Source organism: Enhydra lutris, unplaced genomic scaffold (genome assembly GCF_002288905.1).
Source record: "Enhydra lutris kenyoni isolate GAN:26980312 unplaced genomic scaffold, ASM228890v2 scaffoldscaffold13, whole genome shotgun sequence".
NCBI lineage: Eukaryota > Metazoa > Chordata > Mammalia > Carnivora > Mustelidae > Enhydra > Enhydra lutris.
The window spans coordinates 30,316,733-30,340,494 of NW_019154097.1; the positions used below are offsets into that span (position 1 = coordinate 30,316,733).

General features: G+C 44.9%; 1 protein-coding gene across 1 annotated transcript; it reads left to right on the plus strand.

Moving 5' to 3' along the window:
• The first annotated feature begins 1,972 nt into the window (after positions 1 to 1,972).
• Positions 1,973 to 22,023, plus strand: LOC111146295 (Rab9 effector protein with kelch motifs). The gene is made up of 8 exons (XM_022501786.1): positions 1,973 to 2,002; positions 4,197 to 4,257; positions 7,358 to 7,515; positions 10,961 to 11,113; positions 15,625 to 15,786; positions 18,411 to 18,560; positions 20,831 to 20,980; positions 21,465 to 22,023. The coding sequence occupies exons 2-8, from the start codon at positions 4,205 to 4,207 to the stop codon at positions 21,755 to 21,757; spliced, it is 1,119 nt and encodes a 372-aa protein (XP_022357494.1). The 5' UTR covers positions 1,973 to 2,002; positions 4,197 to 4,204; the 3' UTR covers positions 21,758 to 22,023.
• The last annotated feature ends 1,739 nt before the right edge of the window (positions 22,024 to 23,762 follow it).

Consider the following 23,762-nt stretch of genomic DNA (forward strand, 5'->3'; position numbering starts at 1 on the left):
AGAAAAGTGGTCGCTACTTTGCCCACAAACCTTTTCCAGTTTTTCTTATGTGCAACCCCAGTTTGGCACCCTGAAATGGAGCTAGCCAAAAGACACAGGATGCAACAGAGCATTCTGCAGCTCTGAGCAAAAATCTCCATCTAGACTTGCATGAACATGTGGCAGAGCCAATCTAGTCCTAGTTTTCTTTCCTTTAGGAGAGCAGAATTACTGAATTACTATTTTTTTTTGAGATTTTATTTATTTGAGAGAGAGGGACAAAGATAACAAGAGGGAGCACAAGTGGGGAGAAGAGGGAGAAGCAGGTTCCCTGCTGAGAAGGGAGCCTGACACAATGGTCCATCTCAGGACCCAGGGATCATGTCCTGAGCCGAAGACAGATGCTTAACTGACTGAGCCACCCAGTTGCCCCCAGAATTACTGGATATTCCTAAAATCCTCTGTGGCAGACAGCAATGGAGATTTTTCCATTAATATGGGAACTCATGAAGACTTCAGGTGTTGGAATCAGGATATTTGAGCTGTGAGAGGAGCAGCAGACCTCAAATTCCACTTTGTCAGTAAATTCCTGTTATAATTTCAAGAATTGGTATTCGAGGTATTACCATCCCCATTTTAGAGATGAGGAAACTGGGGCTCAGAGAAGTTAGTGGACTTGCAAAATGTCAGGGTCACATGGTAAGTGCTGCAGCCTGGATTTGAACCCAAGCATGTCAGTCTGGTGGCCACTAGGGTACCATAGCTCTACTCTTGAGGAGCTCCTGTGGTCTCTTTCCTTAGCTTTTCTTCTATTTCCTAGAACACAGCAACTGGTTTCAGTCTTACTAAATGATTGTGGGGCTCCTGGAACATAGACATAGGTGAGCCACGTCTCCATTTTTTGGGAAAGCTGCAGGGGATCTATGGTTATGGAGACCAGAGGTAAGGCAAACGAGCAGTCAGGACTGGTGTCTAAACTTCATTTATAGCTAAGAATAGCATTACACTTGGGGCACCTGGGTGGCTCAGTGGGTTAAAGCCTCTGCCTTTGGCTCAGATCATGTTCCCAGGGTCCTGGGATCGAGCCCAACATGGGGCTCTCTGCTCAGCAGGGAGCCTGCTTCCCCTTCTCTCTGTCTCTGCCTGCCTCTCTGCCTACTTGTGATCTCTGTCAAGTAAATAAATAAAATCTTGAAAAAAAAAAAAAAGCATTACACTCTACAGAAGACCAACTCTGTGCTGGCTACTGGGCACTGAGCCCTTTGTATTCATTAGCTCATGTATTCTGCCCCATAACCTTGTGACAGAAATCTTAATAGCTCCCATTTTCCCAGATGGGTGACACTGAGGCCCAGAGAAAAGTAACTTCCCCAAGAATACTCTCATTGATGAACTTTGTATTCCTTGCACTTTTTGCACATGTACCTAGTTATTTGTTTTTCTGTCTCTCTGTTAGTCTGTAAACTCCAGGAGTCCAGAGGCCACATTTGGTTCAGTATAGTGCCTGCCATAGTCACTAACGCTAATTATGGAGTCGGCTGTTTAAGGCACCAAAGGTTGAAGTGGCCTAAGGACCACGCAGGGAGATTTCACACCTAGAAAAGCATCTTTAACTCTCCCTTTCAAAAACCGTTTCCAGCAGCCGCTGTAACTGAAAACATCCTAGCCCTGCTGCTAAAGGAATTTGGGTCTTTCAAGTGGATGCCCAGCCCCCGGCATTTCGCTTGTAAATCGTTTCCAAGTAGCCCTGGCTTATTTACACTACCGGGGAGGAACGGCCCCAGGGACGGCCAGCCAGTTTAGTTCCCGAGACACGCTCGGCCTGGTCGACACTCGGGGAGGGCGAGGAGGAGCTCTCCTGGTACCGTTCACAAGGGCGCGCCCTGGAGGCCCGGTCCTGGGAGCCGAGAGCTGGAGAGCGGTTGGCCGCTGGGCTCTTCCGGGTCTGGGGGAGGGGCGAAGTTGGAATCCCCGCCCACATTAAGGGCGGAGCCACAACCGGGACCATCCTTAGCTGCCGCAGGTAATGCGGTCAGGGTCTGGGATTCTCCGGGCGGTGGGTCTCAAGCTATCCTGGGCGGGGGCGGTCCCATCCTTTAGGGTAGTGGGCCCGGGCCTGGTGGAGAGCCGTGGGGAGGGTGCGATCGGACTCCGGCCCGGCGACAATGACGGAAGGAAACCAGCCTCTGCTCTCTCGATCCAGACTCCTGTCCTCTATCGCTGCCACGCGGGGATGAGACTGGGGGATGGGACTGGCAGGGGTGGCTGTAGGAAGTCCCCGCCCATTCGAAGTTTACCCCACTGGGTCTTGCGGACCGTGGCCAGGGGCTTAGGCCAAAGGATGGATTTATCCATTTATCTCCCAGGAATCTCATCCATTTTCTTTCTTCACTCATCCCTCAGTTCTACTCTAAGCCGAGCCCATTGGTAGGTTCTCTGGATGAATCTGAGAGGCCCAGTTCTGTTGGAATTTAGTGCAGAATCTAAACTAGAGACCTTTAAATAGATAATTACCTTCAGGGTGATCCCTGCAATGATGGTGGCTGGATAACCTGCAGAGGGAGAAGGAAGTAACTTGATGTAAATGGAAAGCAACAAATCAGGGAAGGTTACACCGAGAAGGGGGGGGGGGGGGCACGTTTGACCTGAGCTTTGGAGGTTCATTGGGATTTTCCTAGTTGACACGATTGGAAGAGACATTTCAGGTAGGGGAGGTAGCACAAGATACAAGATATGGGGGTGCCTGGGTGGCTCAGTGGGTTAAGCCTCTGCCTTCTGCTCAGGTCATGATCTCAGGGTCCTGGGATGGAGCTTCGCATTCCACCCCCCCCCAATCCGGCTGTCTGCTCAGCAGGGAGCCTGCTTCCCCCTCTTTCTCTCTGCCTGCCTCTCTGCCTACTTGTGATCTCTCTCCCTGTCAAATAAATAAATAAAATCTTTTAAAAAAAGATACAAGATATGAAAGGGACCGCCGTGTTAGAAACAACACATACAACAAGAATAGGGCACTATAGCAAGAAGTGTGGAGCTGAGTTCCTGAGAAGAAGGTTGAGTCCAGAAGGCTTTGAAATCCACGCTGAGGCCAGGATTTATCCCAGAGTTCAGTATTTCCCAGGCTTTTAAAATATTTTGTTTGGGGTGTCTGGGTGGTATAGTCCGTTAAGCCTCCAACTCTTGGTTTCCAGCTGGGGTGGTGATCTCTGGAGTGATGGGGTCCAGCCCCCCACCTTCAGGTTACACACTGAGTTGGCTTGGGACTTCTCCCTATTCCTCTGCTCCCTTCCCCAAATAAATAAATCTTTAAAATGTAAATAAAATAAAATAAAATATTTTATCTTTTGGAGTGCCTCGCTCGCTCAGTTGGAAGAACACATGACTCGATCTCCGGATTATGAGTTCGAGTCCCATATATGACATTGAGATTATTAAAAGAAATAAACCTTAAAAAAATAAATAAAAATAAATATTTTATCTTTTGATGAGTGTGAATATTTTATGGCCCCTGAAAAAAAATTTTTGTAAGATTTTACTTACTTGACAGAGAGAGCGCGAATACACCAGTAGGGGGACCAGCAGGAAGAGGGAGAAGCGCACAAGGAGGGGGAACAGTAGGTAGAGGGAGAAGCAGGCTCCCCACTAAGAGAGCGCAATGCAGGGCTCGATCCCATGACCCTGGGATCATGACCTGAGCTGAAGGCAGACACCAACTGACCCACCCAGGTGTCCCCCTGAAAATTCTTTTGTATATGCCCCTTCTCCATGAAAATCACAGATACACAGAAAACTTTAACCAAAAACCTTGTATAATTGTGTTAATAAAGTTGTATTATATTTGCCTCCCAAATATAACTGTATATCAAAGGGTTGGTAATGCTTATTCAAATTAATCAGGCCCTAGGAATTGGCACATCAAAAGGAAAGTTTTTTTGTTGTTTTTTTTTTTAAGATTTTATTTGTTTATTTGACAGGTCACACGTAGGGAGAGGCAGGCAGAGAGAGAGGGGGATGCAGGATCCCCGCTGAGCAGAGAACCCGATGTGGGGCTCGATCCCAGGACCCTGAGATCATGACCTGAGCCGAAGGCAGAGGCTTAAGCCACTGAGCCACCCAGGTGCCCAAAAGGAAAGTTTTTAAGGAAGAAACTGACCTGATTTGTTCTGTGTTTTAGGTGGAAGATAATCTAAAATGTCTAAAAAGTGCCTTTCTTTCTTATGCAGAGGACACCATGAACCTGCTGCCAGTCTTGGAGCCTGGAGACAAGCCCAGGAAAGCAACATGGTCTGTAAGGAAGGATTCAGACAGAGAAAAACAAGAGTTTTTGTTTCATGTTAAGTTGTTTACTTTCATATTTGATCATCTATGAAAAACGGGAAAGATGAAACTGTCTGTAGTTGCTGGTAATTAGACTCAAACTGTCTGGAAAGGTCTTCAGAGGAAAGATAGTGGGGTAATAATTATTGCAGAGCAGATGTTGATTTTATTAAAATCCATTTTCTAGGAAGAGTAAGGCACTGACCATCTGGCAGCCTCAGCTCCAACACCGTGTCTTGCCTCAAGCTGTGACTCACTTTTCAGATTTTTAGGGAAGTGGATTTGGATTACACCGGCCTTACTGTTTCTCGGCTGCTGGCTCAACCAACCCTTTATTCAGCTAACACTGGCCCGACAGGGGCAGCTGCCGTGTAGGTGCTGAAGGTACAGAGGCGAATAGTCTCCGCATCCTAGGGGCTGCCCGGAGCAGGTGATGGTGAGGAAATGTGGTCAGCACTGAAGCAGGGCTCACAGAAGTCTGTAGTGGGGAGGCAGTGCTTCTGTAGGACCTTGCTTCCAGTTCGGCTTCCCAGTGTCCACTGGGAGAGCAAGCCAACATACATCTGATCCTGGCATTCCCTGGTTTAAAACCCTTCATGCCTCTCTGAGCTCTCTCTTTTTTTTTTTTTTTTAATTTTATTCATTCATTTGAGAGAGACAGAGTGTGAATGCACCAGCAGGGAGGGGCAGAAGAAGAAGCAGACTCCCTACTGAGCAGGGAGCCCAAGGCAGGGCTCAAACCCAGGATCCTGAGATCATCACCCAGGTCGAAGGCAGATACTTAACCCACTGAGCCACCCAGGCACCCCTTGTGCCTCTTTGATCTTAAGATAAAAACCAGAGTCCTTCAAATGGCCCATTGGACCTTGCATGATCTGTCCCTGCCTGTCTTTCCAATCTCAAGTACCCTAACTCATCCTTTGTTCTCTTCTTTAACACACCTTGCACTGCAAACTCTGACACTGGCCTCTACCTGGGTCACTCTTTCCCTCCATCTTTCATCCCTCTCTTTGTCCAGCTAACTTCTACTCATTTCTCAGTTCAAATGATGCTTCTTCAGGAAGCCTTCTCTGACCACTTCCTTCTCCCACCTCTCCTTATACAGGCTAAGGCCCCCTTATGATGTGTTGTCATACAATAAATATATCCCTTGTACTCTTTTATAGCACAATTAAAATAAAATGGATATTTGTGAAATTACCCATTTAATATTTCTCTTCCCAACTAATCCATAAGGGCTCTGAAGACAGGAATTTTTTGTCTTATTCACCAGGCATCTGGGTGGCTGTGTACACTTGGATAAGTTATTTAATCTTTTGATGTCTTGGGCCCTCAGCTGTAAAAAGCAGATGATGATAATTGTACTGTCCTCCGCCTGGGTGGCTCAGTCAGTTAAGCCGCTGCCTTCTGCTCAGGTCATGATCCCAGGGTTCTGGAATTGAGTCCCACATCGGGCTCTTAGCTCAGCAGGGAGCCTGCTTCTCTCTCTGCCTCTGCCTGCCACTTTGCCTGCTTGTGCTCTCTCTCTCTCTTTGACAAATAAATAAATACATACATAAAATCTTAAAAAAAATAAATAGTACTGTCCTCAAAGGGGTTTTGTGCAGATTAAGGGAAACCAGGGTTGTCAGGAAGTTAGCCTCAGGCATGATACATTGTTGGTAATCATTCAGGAGATAATAGGAGGTGTGAATCTGGTTATCAGAAGAGAGATCTGGAAAAGAAATGGAGACTTGGAAATCACTGATGAATATATAGGTGGGTGGTAACTGAGACCATCAGTGCTGATGAACTTGATAAGGTTAGCAAACAGAGACTGAGAAGCAAAGAGAATCCAGGGGTACTAAGCCTCAGGAGACAGCTCGTGGGGAAAGATTCAGAGCACAAAAACAAAAGAGCAGCCAGAAAGATGGGTAGAGAACAAAAAGAAGAGATGTGGGGAACCAGGTAAAGAGAAAAGTACAAGAAGGAGGGAAGAATCAGGACCATCAGATGCCAGAGAGGTCAAATGAGACAGGGCCTGAGAAACAGCTGCAGAATTTTCTTTTCCAACCAGGAAGTTTGAAGTATGTTTTCACAGTCATGTTCAGAATAACTTTAGAGAATGAGATGGATGGGTCCCGTATTTGATTTTTTTTTTGAGTCCTAGCTCTGGCTTCTATCAGGTCAAGCTTTATGAATAGTCTGGGAAAGCTCTTAAAATCAGCACGTTCTGGGGCGCCTGGGTGGCTCAGTTGGTTAAGCGACTGCCTTCGGCTCAGGTCACGATCCTGGAGTCCCGGGATCGAGTCCCACATCGGGCTCCCGGCTCCATGGGGAGTCTGCTTCTCCCTCTGACCTTCTCCTTGCCATGCTCTCTCTCACTGTCTCTCTCTTCTCTCAAATAAATAAAAAAAAAAAAAAAAATGTTTAAAAAAAAAAAAATCAGCACGTTCTGGAGGATATTACTTGACAATGCATCGCGGGTTTGTGGCTAAAGAGCTGGGGCTGTAGGTTCCTATGTGAGTGCACCTGAAGCTCTAGCCCCCATTCATTGAGACCCTCCCTGCACTGGTTACAAGACCTTATCTTACCCTTCCCAGGTAAGAACTATTGCCATCCTCATTTTACAAATGAGGAAACTAAGGAGGATTTAGAAAGGTTAAATGACTTCTGAAGGGTCACACGTCTCAAAAGCATCTGACCTGGGGCTTGAACCCAGTCTGCCTGAATTCATAAACCATGCTCACGACTCCCATCTCATGCCAGGACACACCACTGAACTTTTCTGGCTGTCAGTTTCCCTGTCTACCCAGTGGGGACAGTTACTAGTCCAGGGCATCCCCATTAGGCTAACGTGAGATGAAGTAGTGACAAAACTGAAAAGTCCAAGGTTATGTGCAAATGCAAGGTACTATGATTAATCAGGGAAATACCGCTGTGCCGGATACTACTTAAAGTGTGTGTGTGTGTGTGTGTGTGTGTGTGTGTGTGTTTGTATTAGAGCCCTCATCCTGGGGGAGTATTTCATTGGAGTGGAAAAAACACGCTGCTGCCCAGGTCTCCTGAATACATCCTCCTTTGGCAGGTACACCTTGACCCCGCCTGGAGAGAGCCCCTGTGCTCGGGTTGGCCACAGCTGTTCTTATTTACCTCCAGTTGGTGACGCCAAGAGTGGGAAGGTCTTCATTGTTGGGGGAGCAGATCCACACAAGAGCTTCTCAGATGTGCACATCTTGGACCTGGGTAAGACCAGCACCTGTGGGGCGGGTGTCCTGTAGCCAAAGAGCAGAGCTTGTGCTACACTGGCCATGACCAGAGCATTTGTCAGAACACCAGTTCCGACCAGAGAGCAGGGTTGTCCTCTAAGGAAATGAACATCCCTGAGAATTCCCTAAGGTCTCAGCAGATCTCTGGAACACATCCACCCAACCAGTAGCTTCTTTTTTGGGGGGGTGGGGGTGCACAGTGTCTGTTTAGAGCCCTAAACATTCAACCATTCCTTCATCAAATAGTCCTCTGGGAGACATAGATGGATCTACCTCGTCTTCCATCCACATATCCAATTAATCACCAAGTCTCAAGTGTCTCTATCTTCATCCGTGTCTGTCCATTTCCCATACTACTACTGCAGTCCAAGCATTATTATTTCTCCACTAAACATTCCAACAGCCTCTTCTCTGGTCTCCCTGTTTCCAAGTTTACCTCTTTACAGTGCATTTTCTATACCTAGCCAGAGAGTACTGTCTAAAATACAATCTGACCATGTCCCTCCCATGTTTCAAGCTTTCCCAGCTCATTTCTTGGCTCTCCCAAACCCACATTTGCTACACTGAGTATCCTCCAGTTCCTTGGACACATCTAAATCTCTGGTCTCCAAGGCTTTGCACATATTGTTTCCTCTGCTTGGAAGGCTCTTCCCTTTCCCTATCACGTAGCTACTATTCATCTTTAAGATCTCAGATTAACTATCACTTCCATCAGGAAGATTTCCCTGCTGCTTCTGGACTAGTTTAGGCATTTCTACTTGTATCTCTTCTCTTAACACTAGTCTCAGTTCCTCATTGCTGGCCCCCAAATATCTGGGGATCTTCCCCCACATGAAGCAATTCTGCAACACCTGCTGAGTGTCCCACAACTCGGTTCAGTTCTGACACGATCCACCTGGACTTAACATCAGATCCCACAGGTGAAGGGCCCAGTCCTATATGACTCTCTCACCCCTTCCCCACTGCAGACACTAACTGTAAGTTCAGGTTGCTGCCTGTGCTTCTGACCTACCAACTTTAAATCAAAGATTCCCATGATCCCCTCCTCGGGTTCCATTAATTAGCTAGAGTGGCTCACAGAACTTGGGAAAATCGTTTACTTACTAGATCACTGGTTTATTATAAAAGGATATAACTCAGCAACAGCCAGATGGAAGAGATGCATAGGGCAAGGAACGGGGGAAGGGCACGGAGCTTCCAGATGCTCCACAGGTGCACGGTCTCCCAGCACCTCCTTGTGTTTACCAACCTGGATGCTCTCCAAACCCCTTCTTTTTTTTTTTTTTTAAGATTTTATTTATTTATTTGACAGAGAGAAATCACAAATAGGCAGAGAAGCAGGCAGAGAGAGAGGAGGAAGCAGGCTCCCTGCTGAGCAGAAAGCCCGATGTGGGGCTTGAACCCAGGACCTGGGATCATGACCTGAGCTGAAGGCAGCGGCTTAACCCACTGAGCCACCCAGGTGCCCCTCCAAACCCCTTCTTCTGGGTTTTTCTGGAGGCTTCTTTACACAGGCTTGATTGATTCAATTACTGGCCACTGGTGATTGATTCAACCTCTATCCCCTCTACCTTTCCTAGAGGTGGGGGTGGGAGGCTGGGGCTGAAAGTTCCAAACTTCTAATCATATGGTTAGTTCCCTTGACAACCAGCCCCATCGTTAGGGCTTTCCAGAAGTCACCTCGTAAACGTAAATCCAGGTTCTTGTTACATAAGACACCTTTTCAATCTTATAGTTTTGGAAATTCCAAGGGTCTTAAGAGCTCTGTGCCTGGAAGTGACAAAGATCCCATATGTATTGCTTAATATAAATCACAGTGTGACAGCCCACCTTCTGTATTCCCATAGTATTCTGTGCTTTCCCATTCTTCTCCCCCTTCACAGCTCTTATCCCATGTGATTGCTTTTTTGTCTGTCTTCCCCACAAGAGTTCCTTGGAAACAAGGAACATAGTTATATTATCCATCATTGTATCCCAAGCCACTATCGTAGTGTCTGGCACAGAGTACGTGCTTTTTAAAAAATTCAATTTTTTTTTTTTTTTTTTTGTTAGAGAGAGAGTGAGGGCACAAATGGGAATAGGGTACAGAGAGAGAGGGACAGGGAGAGATTCTTTAAACAGGCTCCATACTCTGAGTGCAGAACCCCGCTTGGGGCTGGGTCTCCTGTCCCTGAGATCATGACCTGAGCCGAAATCAAGAGTCAGACACTTAACCGACTGAGCCACTCAGGCCCCCCAGAGTAGGTACTTTTTAAGTATTTGGGTGGATAGATAAATGGATGGATGAATGAATGAATGAATGAATGAAGAAGGAATGAATGGTAGCCACCCTGGGCTACACGCAATAGGCAAAAGAAAACCAGTGGCCCACATACAAGTTTGTTAGGTCCATGTCACATGGCTGTTATTATTTTGATCTAAGTTGTTCACCAACCAAATGTGCAAAGGTCTACATATAAAAATGGAAATGGTTTGGCTTCTGATAATTTTGGGAGATCTGACATCAGTAGCCCTGCATGTCTACATGGCAACAGTAGAGATGCCCCTCTCAGGGGGGTTCTCATCCCCCAATTTGCCACCTTCCCTCCTACGTAGACATCTGAATTACACCGGGCACTAGGAAATCAAAGGCAAGTGAAATCTCTTCCTGCCCTCAAGAAACTCACTGTTTAGATCACATACAGTTTTGGTGGGACTTAGTACTAGCTTTGTGACCCTGGCTAAGCTGTCAACCATTTGGGCTTCAGTGCCCTGTAAAATGGGGATAATGGCTTACTCCCCTTGGCAGTTGTGAACTTGTTTTAGCCAGAAATCATTTAGTTGAAGGTAACAGAAATTCTCTTAAACCGGCAGAAAAATAAGGAAGAATCTAAACATAGGAAATACAGCCTATCCTCAGGAGAGAGCAGAAAAAGGAATTGGAAAGCCATCAAAAACCATCTACTTTCTCCCTCACTCTCTCTGGGGAGATCTACTTCTTTATGTTGGTGTTTCTTTTCTCTTCTCTGGACTTCGACTTTAGCTCTTTCTCCACACATGATAGAAGAAATTCAGAAATCTGTTTGAATTCCAGCTTCTCTGGAGGGAGGTTCTGATTGACCTATTTTGGGTCAAGTGACTACCTTTGAACCAACCAGCTGAAGCCAGAAAGTCAAGGTTTTGTAATACAAACAGGTCTTCTGGGATCTCTACCCTGGTGGTTGGGAAAATGGGGACAGTTTCCTTAGAGAAGGGTTTCTGGACTAGGCAGATTACCCCTGAAGTTTCTATTATAGGACTTTTTAGAATTTGACCATATTCTCCTGCAAGTGACCTGATAATTGTTCACTTACGCTTTTGACCATTTTCCCCTCCCTCAAGTCTGCCAACCGATAGAAGCAGTTGGCAGCTCCAGTGCAGGGGCTGAGTGAAATGTCTTCTAGGAACATACCGGTGGGATTTGGCCGCTGTGGAGGGCCTCTTGCCCCGTTATGAGCATGCCAGCTTCGTTCCCTCTTGTGCACCTCATACCATCTGGGTGTTTGGAGGTGCTGACCAGTCAGGAAATCGCAATTGCCTGCAAGTTCTTAATTCTGGTAAGTAGCCAAAAGTTATTTTTATTTACCTAAATAAAGAAGTAATTCTGATTCCATTTCCTGGAGCAAAACTCATTTGGATTGTCCTGAGTAATTCATTTAACTTTGCTTACCTCATAGAAAATAGGAATTTTCATTTTTTGTATTTTTTTTCTTAAAGATTTTACTTATTTATGTGAGAGAGAAAGCGAGAGAGCATCAGCGGGGATGAGGGCTAGAGAGAGAGGGAGAAACAGACTCCCTGCTCTCTGCAGGGAGCCCGATGCAGGGCTCGATCCCAGGACCCTGGGACCATGACCTGAGCTGAACGCAGACACTTAACTGACTGAGCCACCCAGGTGCCTGAAAATAGGAATTTTAACATCTAGCAGAATCTGAAAATAACAGAATTACATCCCCCCTACCCCACCTCATACTATGTACAACCATCAAGTTCTTAAAAGCCAAAACTGGAAGAAACTTCCGAGAACAGCTCTGCCAAGTGGGCAGCCAGGTCGAGGGGAAGTGAGTTTCCTAAAGTCACCAGGGAGTCAGTGACTGAGCCAGCCTAGAACCTGTCACCTAGATCAGGGGGTCTCAAATGGGGGTGACTGTGTCCCCCAGGGGACATTTAGCCAAGTCTGGACACATTTTTGGTGATCAAACTTGGGGTGTGGGGGGTTGCTACTGGCATCTAGTGGGCAGAAGCCAGAGATGCTGCTATCCATCCTGTAATCCACAGGACAGCACCCCATTATGCCGAGTTATCTAGACTCAAATGCCAATTGTGCCAAAGTTAAGAAACCCTGACAGATCCTCCTTTTATGTTTCTTTTAGCCAAATAGTGCAAAGTTCCTGCCCCGCCTCACTGGCAGTTTTATCACAGACAAAACAGTTTAGAAACATCTCTTTTGAGAGAATGTTCCTGAACTTCCCAGGGGAGGTGGACTTGTCTTTTTGTTAAAAATTGTAGTTTAAAAAAAATTGTAGTTAAAAATTTTGGGTTGTTTTCTTTTCATAAACATAATTCATTGTAAAATATTTGAAAAAAGTGTAAAGTGGACAGAAGACATCCACGATCCTATGACATTCAGGGTACTGATAACCTCTCTGTGTGCTTCCTTTCTTTTATTTCTCTGCATTTTTGTAAGCCTGAGTTCATACTATTTCAATTCTACACTATGGTACCTTTTTCCTTTTCATTTCATGGTTACTGTAGAAATAGTTTCCTATTAACTTTGCTTTAACATCACTTAATGGCTGCATGATCCTCCATTTTGTGACAACACTATACTTAGTTTGTTTTCAGATTTTTACCATTGTAAATAACAAGGTGTGAACATCTTTGTTCAGAAGTGATTGACAATTATTTGCTTAGAATTCATGTCCAGGGGGCGCCTGGGTGGCTCAGTGGGTTAAAGCCTCTGCCTTCGGCTCAGGTCATGATCCCGGGGTTCTGGGATCGAGCCCCACATTGGGCTCTCTGCTCGGTGAGGAGCCTGCTTCCTCCTCTCTCTCTGCCTGCTTCTTTGCTTACTTGTGATTTCTATCTGTCAAATAAATAAAATATTAAAAAAAAAAAGTATTCATGCCCAGAATAAAAAAGACCGAAGTAAAACACTGTGAACTTAAAGGCTTTTGATCCATGCTACCGACTTGCTCTCCAGAGTTTTCCAACTGCTGCTCTCTCCAGCTCTGATTAATAGTGCATTTTCACTCCTGACTGGCATTGAAATTATCTTTTATTTTTAAGATTTTATTTATTTATTTTTCGTGGGACTTGAACTCACAACCTGGGCCTTGAACATGGGGATTAAACTCACATGGGCTTGAACTCACAGCCCTGAGGCTTGAACTCACAACCATGAGCTCAAGACCTGAGCTGAAATCAAGAGTTGGTTGCTTAACCAACTGAGCCATCCAGGCGCCCCAGGATTTTTTTTTTTTTTTTTTTTTTGGATTTTGTTTTTAAGTAATCTCTGTGCCTAGTGTGGGGCTTGAACTCATAATCCTGAGATCAAGAGTTGGACATTCTGCCAGTGAGCCAGCCAGGCACCCCTGAATTTATCTTTTTATTTTAAAAAGATTTTATTTATTTATTTGACAGAGTGACAGAGAGAGAGAGATCGCAAGTAGGCAGAGAGGCAGGCAGAGAGGGGGTGGGGAGCAGGCTCCCCGCTGAGCAGAGAGCCCAATGAGGGGCTCAATTCCAGGACCCTGAGATCATGACCCGAGCTGGAGGCAGAGGCCAGCCCACTGAGCCACCCAGGCGCTCTTGAATTTATCATTTTTAAACACTGCTGATTCAATAGGCAACAGGCTTTTTTTTTTTTTAAAGATTTTATTTATTTATTTGACAGACAGAGATTACAAGTAGGCAAAGAGGCAGGCAGAGAGAGAGGGAGGAAGCAGGCTCCCTGCTGAGCAGAGAGCCTGATGCAGGGCTCGATCCCAGGACCCTGAGATCATGCCCTGAGCCGAAGGCAGAGGCTTTACCCCACTGAGCCACCCAGATGCCCCAGCAACAGACTTTTATCTAATTATTTAAATATGCATTTTGTTAACAATGAGCAGCCTGAACATTTTTCACATGACAGTCCACTCTTGCCCAGGGCTCTGTCAATAAGATGCTTGCGTGCAGACAGTTTGTCTTCTGTTCCATTGGGATAGTCATAGTTCTTACCTTGTTAAGTTTGGCCAGGATGTAAATTCACTCGGTATCTGGCACACAATTAATGCTCAGTAATTGTTGTGATTGATGTAGCTATGGTTTAGCAGATGGAATCTGGATCCCCAGCCTTTTGATTTTCAATGATGGCATCCATTTGAATAAAATAAAGAGAATTTAGAAAGCCTCTGTCAGAGGAGTTGACTTTCTACCAGATCCCTTTCCTCTTCTAGAAAGTATAAGTTGACACGATGCCCCCAAAATATGAAAAATGTGAGTCATTAGCTATTTCGTTACTAAGTCCAGTCTGTTGAAAGGCTTAGGGGTCCTTTGTGGTTATTTGTGCTGGTGTTTTGATGTGGGAGCAACACAATGCCAGGATTTTCTGATCCCAGAGGATGTGTACCTTCTAACTCCCCCTAAGATCCAAAAGCTCTCCAAGATCCATAACTCTCGAGATAATTATATTTTGCTTTAGATAGAGGCTGAGACTTGTTTCATCTCCAAGTTTGTGTTTGAGTTCCATACATATTACAGATGCTTCCTGTGGCACTCTGGATGCTGAATGAAGACCTTTACAGGGGCACCTGGGTGGCTCTGTCAGTTGAGCATCTGTGTTTGGCTCAGGTCATGATCTCAGCATCCTGGGATCGAGACCCATGTCAGGCTCCCTGCTCAGCAGGGAACCTGCTTCTCCTTCCCTCTCTCCGCCTCATCTCCCCACTGGTTCTCTCTCAAATAAAAATCTTTAAAAAACAACAAAAAGACCTTTACAAAGGGCATAGAATTTCCTAGGCAAGAAATAATTCCTGGGGTGTCGTGGTGGCACGAGCGTGGGACTTTTGACAGATCTGAGTTCAAACTTCTGCTCTGCTACTCACAAGCGCTCTTACCTGGGGGGAAGGGTTTAAATTTTCTGAGCTTCAGTTCCATCGCCTACAAAATGAGGCCGCTTTCCAGCCACCTTCTAGAACTGAGTGGGGATGACAGACAAAATGCTAAGGACAAGGTTTCTGCACAAGGAAGGGGCTCAATCAATGCATCTGTTTCTATAAAACTCATGCTGCATTCTAAAAAGAGAGAAGCTTCTTTGGATCTCCCCCAGGTGGTTCAATTTTATTCTCAAGTCAGAAGAGTGAAAAATACATCGATCTTGGTATTACTGAATGGAATCTGAATCCCAACTCAGACATTTATTAGCTTTATTTTATTTTATTGTAGATTTTATTTTTTAAGTAGATCTCCACATCTAATGTGTGTCTCATATTCACAACCCCAAGATCAAGAGTTGCACACTCCACTGACTGAGGCAGCCAGGCGCCCCTAGCCATGTCACTTTAAACAAATGACTTCGTCTGTCTCTGCTTCAATTCCCTTATCTGTAAAATGGAGAAACTAGTATTTACTTAGTACGGACTATTTAGAAGGAGCTATTATTATTACTTCTGACACTGTGATTGCTTTATCTATTTTCTTTTAATGGCCACATAGTCTGGGAAATTTGGCACATTTGGTTCTAGCCACTAGTGGAGAGAATTTTAGCAGGTGTTGGGCTGCTCTGAATGGGCCCAGGGTAGTCAGCAAAGGAGAAGAGCGTTCAGAGGGGATGTTTGAAGGAAGATGTCTAAAACCAAATTGACCTCATTCTTAATTTTCAGTCTTGGGGGATTTGACTCTATCTGAGAAAATTCTCAGTATCCCCTGTTACCCCTCCTTGATTTCCTTGGCACGAGAACCCTCCTAGACTTCTGCTGTCCACCTTGGGGGTGGGGGTGTGGAAGGTAACTGTGCCTAGCCTCAGAGTCAAGATATGAGGTCCATCAGCCTGGATATTTTAGGTGCCTGCCTTTTCTCTCCGGACCAGAAACGAGGACTTGGACCGTGCCTGAGGTGACCAGTCCTCCGCCCTCCCCAAGAACATTCCACACATCCTCTGCAGCCATTGGAAACCAGCTGTATGTCTTTGGGGGCGGAGAGAGAGGTGCCCAGCCCGTGCAGGATGTGAAGCTGCATGTGTTTGACGCAAGTATGGACTGGCGGGTCCCCTAGGGCTGCCACGTACCAGGTCAGAGCCACCCCAGCCTACAGCTTACCTGATATAGAAGGCAGAGGTTAGAAAATGACACTTTGTCTGAGTGTCTCACTTCTAGATGTCTTCGACGTGTCCCTTACCACAGCAACATGTGCATTTAAAAAGGTATAAATGGTCAATTTAAAATATTTAAACAGTGTAATTTATAAAGCAAAAAAAAGCCAAAGTTTCCTCTTTAGCCTTTTCCTTTCTACTCCCCAAACAGAGGGAAACACTCTTAGCAGTTCCCGACGTCTCCTCCTAGACTTGCCTATGCCTTTATAAATCAGACATATGTGGGTAAATGGACATTTATGACTTTTCTGCGAATTTTGAAATGATACAGAAACCTTGGAACACACACAGGGGATCAGATTATAAATACATTTCTGCGGCTTACATTTGCAGGGGTGAGGCTCAACCTCTGTATGTGAAAGCATGCATTTTTGAGGCTGCTGAACCTGGACTCAGGACCAGACCTGACACACACTTCCTATATTACTTCTGACCAGTCAATCTCTCTAGGTCTTAGTTTACTGATCTGTAAATAGAGATAGCAATAGGGCCTACTAAAAAGAGCTGGGAAGATTAAATGAGATAATGTGATATGGTGCATAGTAGAGTGGCTGGCGTACAGGGAGCACTTCAGGAAGATGAACCGTGATGATCCCTTCATTTAATCACACACATGGATGTCTTCTAAGTCAATACCAGTTTCCTTGCAGAGCCTATCCTGTGGGTAGGCTCTGCGTTCATTTTCCTACTGATTGACTTTTTGCTGACAGTGTGATAGCGAACATATACATTAGCTTTTGTGTATGTTACCAACATTTAGTAGACGCTAAGGAGTGGAGTTCCTGGGTGAAAAAGATGTAAACATTTGGAATTATGAGACCTCTTGCCAGATTTTTACGTAAGGAGCATTTATTTGCACTTCTTCCTCTTACTAGTAGGCATTGATGAATAACAATGTACAAATAACGTGACCAAAATAGTTTTCATGTGTGTTTTTCAAGAGAGATGCAGCCTTTTTTGAGAAGATGGAATAAGCAAAATTTCAAACTTCCAAAGTAAAATTGGAAGAATGAAGACACATCACAGTATATGACTTTCCTCTTTGCAAATCTTTTAAGGAAGTTTTTAAAGTTTTTAACTAATGTTGGTTTTGAATACATGAAACTCTAAGGATTGAGGAAAAAATGTACATATATATGTATGCTTTATATGTATTTGTATATATAAAATACTTTCACTCCCAAATCATTCACTTCTCAGTGTGTTTACAGTCTTTTTTTTTTTTTTTTTTTTAAACAGCAGAGATGGGGCACCTGGCTGGCTTAGTCACTAGAGCATGGGACTGGTTGGGCGTAGAGTCTACTTAATAAAAATAAATAAAATTTAAAAATAGCAGAGATAATTCTACATGTAATATTTGTATCCTATATTTTTCATTTAAGCACTTTCCCTGTGATCGGGAGGTTTGCACCATTTTTATTTATTTGTTTGTTTGTTTTTAAGATTTTATTTATTTATTTGACAGAGATCACAAGTAGGCAGAGAGGCAAGCAGAGAGAGAGGAGGAAGCAGGCGTCCTGGGGCTCGATCCCAGGATCCAGGGATCATGACCTGAGATGAAGGCAGAGGCTTTAACCCACTGAGCCACCCAGGCGTCCCTTTTTGTTTAAGTAGGCTCCACACCCAGGGTCGGCCTCGAACTGATTCTGAGATTAAGAGTCTCGTGCTCTACTGACTGAGCCAGCTACGTGCCTCAGTCTTCAACATTTTTAATAAATACATACTGTTCTGTCATGACTGTAGTAATAACCTGTTGAGGCACTGAAGCTATTTTCAGTTCTCTTCTCTTACAAACAATGCTATGATGAATGTGTTTGTGCATAAACCTTTTTCAGATTATTTCAAACTGTATTCCTTCAAACAGTGGGGCTCCATGCACAACCTTTAGACATGCCACCCATAGCAATTCTAACATAAACTCTCACGCACTGAGTACTTCCTCTGAGCCTATGCCTTATGTACATCATCTCATTTAATCCATACTTTAACCCTGAGAGCTAGGTAGTATGCTTACGCCCATTTTACAACTGTGAAAACTAGAGCTTAGGGAATTCGCTGGTACAAGGCCACAAAGTTGTTCAATGAAATGAGCCAGTTTTAACTCCATACCTCGTGTTCTGACTCCTACTCTATACTGACACTTTAGCAGGCGCTGCTACATTTGAAAGTAGTCTTTTTTTACCCCCGTGCTTCCAGCAAATCAGTCAAAGATATACTGTGAAGGCCTGTCATGGAAGAAGCAGTCTCATTCTTTTGAACTCTGGAACAGTTCCAGGCCAAAGCAAAGAATAGTTTCCCAATGCCCAGTAGAAGGGGCAGGCATGTTAGGTAGTGAATTCTCCAGCCCTGGAAGTGTTCAGGCAGAGGCTGTATGGGCTGTGGGAGAAGGGAGGCCTGGCTTGGGTTAGCATGTTGAAGTGAATGACCCCAAGGTCTCTTTGCTGGGAAGTGAAGCTTCTTCTTCCTAGCTTTTTCATCTGATGTCCGTGAATTTACTTTTCTAGACACTATGACCTGGTCACAGCCGGAAACACTTGGAAAACCTCCATCCCCCCGGCATGGTCATGTGATGGTGGCTGCAGGGACAAAGCTCTTCATCCATGGAGGCTTGGCAGGGGACAGATTCTATGATGATCTCCATTGCATTGATATAAGTAAGTAGGGTAGAGTGCATGGGGGTTTGTCTTCTTAAAATTAAATAAAATATGCTTTGATAGAATATAGCGCTGCTCTTAAATGTGGGTAACCGGCCAGCTAGCAGAATCTTGGCTAGATTTCTGTCAATTGTGGCCTGAATAATAATAAATAATAAAACCAATGAAAGCCATCCCTTTCTGAGTACTTGCTATGTACCCAGCTATTAATTATCTCTTATGCTTCCAACAACCCTGCTCCTTCATTAAAATTCATTATTCTTTGTATTCCCTGGCTGGCATTAACCATTAACCCTGTGCCCATGAGGGGCATGGACAACTTCAAATGTGTCTGGAGGTAGTCATGCTAAATAGTTAAAAACACCAGGAAGAGGGGGCACCTAGGTGGCTCAGTCCATTAAGCATCTGCCTTTGGGTCAGGTCATGCATGATCTCTGGATCCTGGGATCGAGTCCCACATTGGGCTCCCTGCTCAAGGAGGGAAGCCTGCTTTTCCCTCCGTGCTCTCCCTCTCTCTCTCCTTCTTAAATAAATCTTACATGCACACACACACACACACACACACACACACACACACACACACACAAGAAATAGAAGAAAGGGAGAACATGAGAATTGTCTCTAGGGGTCTGAAGGGCTGATGTGTCCTAGAGATCTTGGACTTATTCTGGGTCATTCTTTCAGACTATGAGCTTCCTTAGGGCAGGGGCTATGTCTCTTTTGTTCCCTAGTATATTTCCAGCACTTAACACAGTGTCTGGTAGATTGAGGGTGATGAGTGCATGCCTTGGATGGACAAACAAATGAACATCTTTTGTGTTACTGTAGAATACAAGAATTAGAACAGTGGGCAGAAGGCAGGAGAACTGCTATGCAGTGTTTTGGACTATCTTGCCCAATAAAGGATTCTCTAGGTTGGTGACATCTGAGGCTAGGTGACACTGGTTGGGATTCTTGTTCTGGTTAGGCTGGGTGATTCTCCCTTCCAACTCTGAGATGCTGGGCCCCTGCCTTGAATTGACAGATGGAAAAATATCTTCACGGAGGTGTTCCTTGCAGCAGTCAACTGAGGCTTTATTTTTAAATTATTTGTTTTTTAAGGCTTTATTCGACACACAGAGAGAGAAAACGAGTGGGGGGGAAGAGGAGGGCAGACAGAGAGGGAGATGCAGGCTCCCTGCTGAGCAGGGAACCAGACATGGGGCTTGATTCCAGGTCCCTGGGATCATGACCTGAGCCAAAGGCAGAATCGACTGGGCCACCCGGGCACCCCTCAACAGGGATTTTAATGTGTATTTATTTTATTTTTAAAATATTTTATTTATTTGACAGACAGAGATCACAAGTAGGCAGAAAAGCAGGCAGAGAGAGAGGAGGAAGCAGGCTCCCTGCTGAGCAGAGAGCCCGATGCGGGGCTTGATTCCAGGACCCTGGGATCGTGACCTGAGCTGAAGGCAGAAGCTTTAACCCACTGATCCACCCAGGTGCCCCTTAATGTGTATTTTAAAAAAGAAAGTCCTACTCGCTTGTGCTGAGGAACTGCTTCCTGGCAATTTCTCTTCCTTTCCTACCATGGTAATTCTGTAAACCTAAAATGCAAGAATATCGTGCCTCATTTCAATGCCTGTTTGAAAAGATGCAAATATCCTTGCCAAAATAGGTTGCGAGCAGGTGCTTGAGGCAGCACGTTACAGTGTTGAGAACACAGGTTCTAGCATCAGACCTGAGTAGACACACATTCTAGCTGTGCCTCTTGCTAGCTGTGAGGTCTTGGACAAGTGTCTCCGTCTTTGATTCTGTTTTTTCACCATTAAAAAGAGAGTAGGCAAATGTAATATCAGTTTCAGAGGACTGTTGTGAGCAAGCAAAATGTTTAAAGTGCCTAGCCAGCACTCCCAACTTTGCTTTCTAAGGAAGTGCTAGTATTTAAAACGTGCACACACATAGAACTTGACTCCTTCTGGGCTCCAAATTAGTAAGTGGTGACACTCACCAAAGATCATATCCTGTTAATCGGTAAGCTCCAAAGACCACTTACGTCAGAATCATCTGAGATACTTGCTAAAACCAGGGAGTACTGAGCTCCTCCTCCCTCCCTGGACACCCAAAGGGAATTTGAAGCTCCCTCAAGTAATTTCTGCGCCCATTAAACCTTGCTGTATTACCTCTCAGAGTGCTGAGTGGATCGGTTTGCACACTGCAGGAGTCTGACAGGTAAGGTGGAATCCATCTTCTAGGTCATGTTGTACCCACTTGCTTTCTCTTGGCAGGTGACATGCAGTGGCAGAAGCTAAGTCCCACTGGGGTACCTCCCACAGGCTGTGCTGCCCACTCAGCTGTGGCTGTGGGGAAACGCCTGTATATCTTTGGAGGGATGACTCCCACAGGAGCGCTGGGTACAATGTACCAGTATCACATAGGTGAGCAGGTGTTCACTGTGGGTCTTTAAACAAATGTTTAAGCAAATGTGACTGTTGTTTGAAAAGTACCAAGGTGCTTTGTTTTTTCCCTCCACATCTAAATCCAAAGGAACAAAGGCCAGACTTCAGGGAATGACATCATTAAAGCAGCAACCATTAGTTTTTTGTTTTTTGTTTTAAGATTTATTTAGTTTAGAGAGAGAGAGAGAGACAGCATGAAGGGGAGGGGCAGAGGGAAAGGGATTATCACAAGCCCACTCTACACTGAGTACAGAGTCGGACATGGGGCTCAATCTCACAACCCTGAGATTAGGACCTGAGCCAAAACCAGGATTCCAAGACACCTAACCAACTGCACCATCCAGGTGCCCTAGATTTTTCTGTTGCTTCCTATTTCTGTTAGGGCTGATATAGCAAATCACTGAGCATTTCTGGAAATTTCTTAACACAGAGCCTTTGTATGTTTATCTTTTCTCTAACATAGAAAAGCAGCATTGGACCTTGCTTAAATTTGACACTTTTCTATCCCCTGGACGACTGGATCATTCCATGTGTGTCATTCCGTGGCCAGTGATGTGTACTTCTGAGAAAGAAGATTCAAATTCTGTCACTCTAAACTGTGATACTGAGAAAGGGTATTCCAACGACAAAGGAGTGACCGAAGGTGGTGACTCACATGAGGAAAGTCAGGCTGACATACTGCTCTGTTTTGTGTTCGGCGGGATGAACACAGAAGGGGAAATCTATAATGACTGTATTGTGACTGTAGTTGACTAATACATGCCACATTTTTATTAAATGACAGACTTTCAGAGAAGTTAAATGAAACTTTAGCTGTTTTATACCTCCAAAATATTTTTTGCACACTATATCCCTCTTGCTCTCACCTACACAGTAGGTGAGGAAATGGGATAGCCCAAGTGCAAAAACCTCTATTAAAAGGGTTTTACCAGCAATATAGCTTAAGTAAATGTGATTGCTTTGGAGTATTGATTACAAAGGAGCACCCGGCTGGCTTAGTCAGTAGAACATGTGATGCTTGATCTCAGGGTTGTAAATTCATGCCCCATGCGTGTAGAGATTACATAAAAATAAAATCTTTAAAAAAGAAAATTGACCACAAAGATGTTGAATAAGGCTGTATAAATCAGGGAATGGACATTTACAGGTTGAAGTCTATCTTTCTAGTATTCAGAGCTGCTCTCCAGAAAGAGGTGCAGCCTGTTGGTATTTGGTACTGAGAGCCACTGGGGACAGGGACGAAAAATGGTCCTCGTCTTTCCCAACCGCCGGCTAACACCACAGCACACAGCACTGCAGATCACTTTTCTTTTTTTTTTTAAGATTTATTTATTTGACAGAGATCACAAGTAGGCAGAGAGGCAGGCAGAGAGAGGGGGGAAAGCAGGATCCCCGCTGAGCAGAGACCGATGTAGGGCCCAATCCCAGGACCCTGAGATCATGACAGGAGCCGAAGGCAGAGGCTTAACCCACTGAGCCACCCAGGTGCCCCCTGCAGATCACTTTTAAGGTTTGTGTGGAATTTGGCCTGAAGATCTTCCGTATTACGCTTTAGGCTTGTCCAAATGCTTCCGGGGCACTGTAGCAGGATCTGGGCCTCAGAATAAAATAATCACGCACGCCCTCAGGTTTCATTTCTGCCACAGTTAGCCAATTAACCTTTCAGCTGGTTGCCCACCTATAAAATACTTATCCTTGAGCAGTATTGGATTTCTTATTAGCACCAGAGAGCCTGCCCTTTATTGATCACACAAATTATTCATTTAGATCATTTGTTTCCTCAGGGAACCAGTCAAAGTAATCTTGAACCTCTTTTGATACAAATGACTGCCTTTGATCCACAATTGTAGTAGGGCTTCAAATGGTTTCAGGATCACCATCCTAGATCCCACTCCAGACCACTAATGAGAAATTTCAGAGAGGGAGATTCTGACATAGCAGAAGTTTTAAAATACACCTTTGTATCCTAAAGTTATGAACTAAGTCCAGGTGTATAAAGTTAACATCCATGATCTGTCACTCATACCAAGTCTTAGAATAGCAGCTGCAAAGCATTGGTAATAAAAAGCCACTAGAAAGTTTTAAAGGGGAAATCGGAAATTTCAACTACATTCAAGACAACTCCACCCTTGGGCACTGTAAAAATGACCCTTGTCTAGGTAAGAATGTTTACCTTTTCTGTCCCTTTTTAAATTTTTTTAAGATTTTATTTATTCAACAGAGAGGGAGACTGCTTGTGTGAGCACAAGCAAGGGGGAGGAGCAGAGGGAGGTGGAGAAGCAGACTCTCTGGTGGACAGAGAGCCTGATCTGGGGTTTAATCCCAGGACCTCAGGATCATGACCTGAGGCGAAGGCAGAGCCCAACTGACTGAGCCACCCAGGCGCCCCTCTTTTAAGATTTTCTATTGTGGGAGTGGGGGTAGAAGGGGTGGTCTGGGGAAGGGGCAGATAGCAAGGAAGATCTCAAGCAGTGTGCTGAGCTGGGAGCTGAAAGGGGGCTCAACCTCGTGAGCCTGAGATCATAGCCTGACCCAAAACCAAGAGTCGATTGCTTAGCTCACTGTACCACCCAAGTGTCCCTCCCTACTGCCCTCCCTCTTTTCTTTAAAGATCTGAGGAAGAGGGAAGGGGGAACAAGGTGGAGAAGCAGAGGGAGAGGGACAACCCAACCCCACAACACAGAGATCATGACCTGAGCAAGTCGAGTCAGACGCTCAACCGAGACACCCAGGGGTCCCCCACCCCTTTCTTAAACTAGGT

Excerpts from the sequence above, each read along its gene's own strand:
- LOC111146295 (XM_022501786.1), top strand. The coding sequence starts at position 4,205 with ATGAACCTGCTGCCAGTCTTGGAGCCTGGAGACAAGCCCAGGAAAGCA. Across the intron at positions 15,787-18,410 it reads GCTGCATGTGTTTGACGCAA|ACACTATGACCTGGTCACAG; the intron begins GTATGGACTGGC and ends TTACTTTTCTAG. Across the intron at positions 18,561-20,830 it reads TCTCCATTGCATTGATATAA|GTGACATGCAGTGGCAGAAG; the intron begins GTAAGTAGGGTA and ends TTCTCTTGGCAG.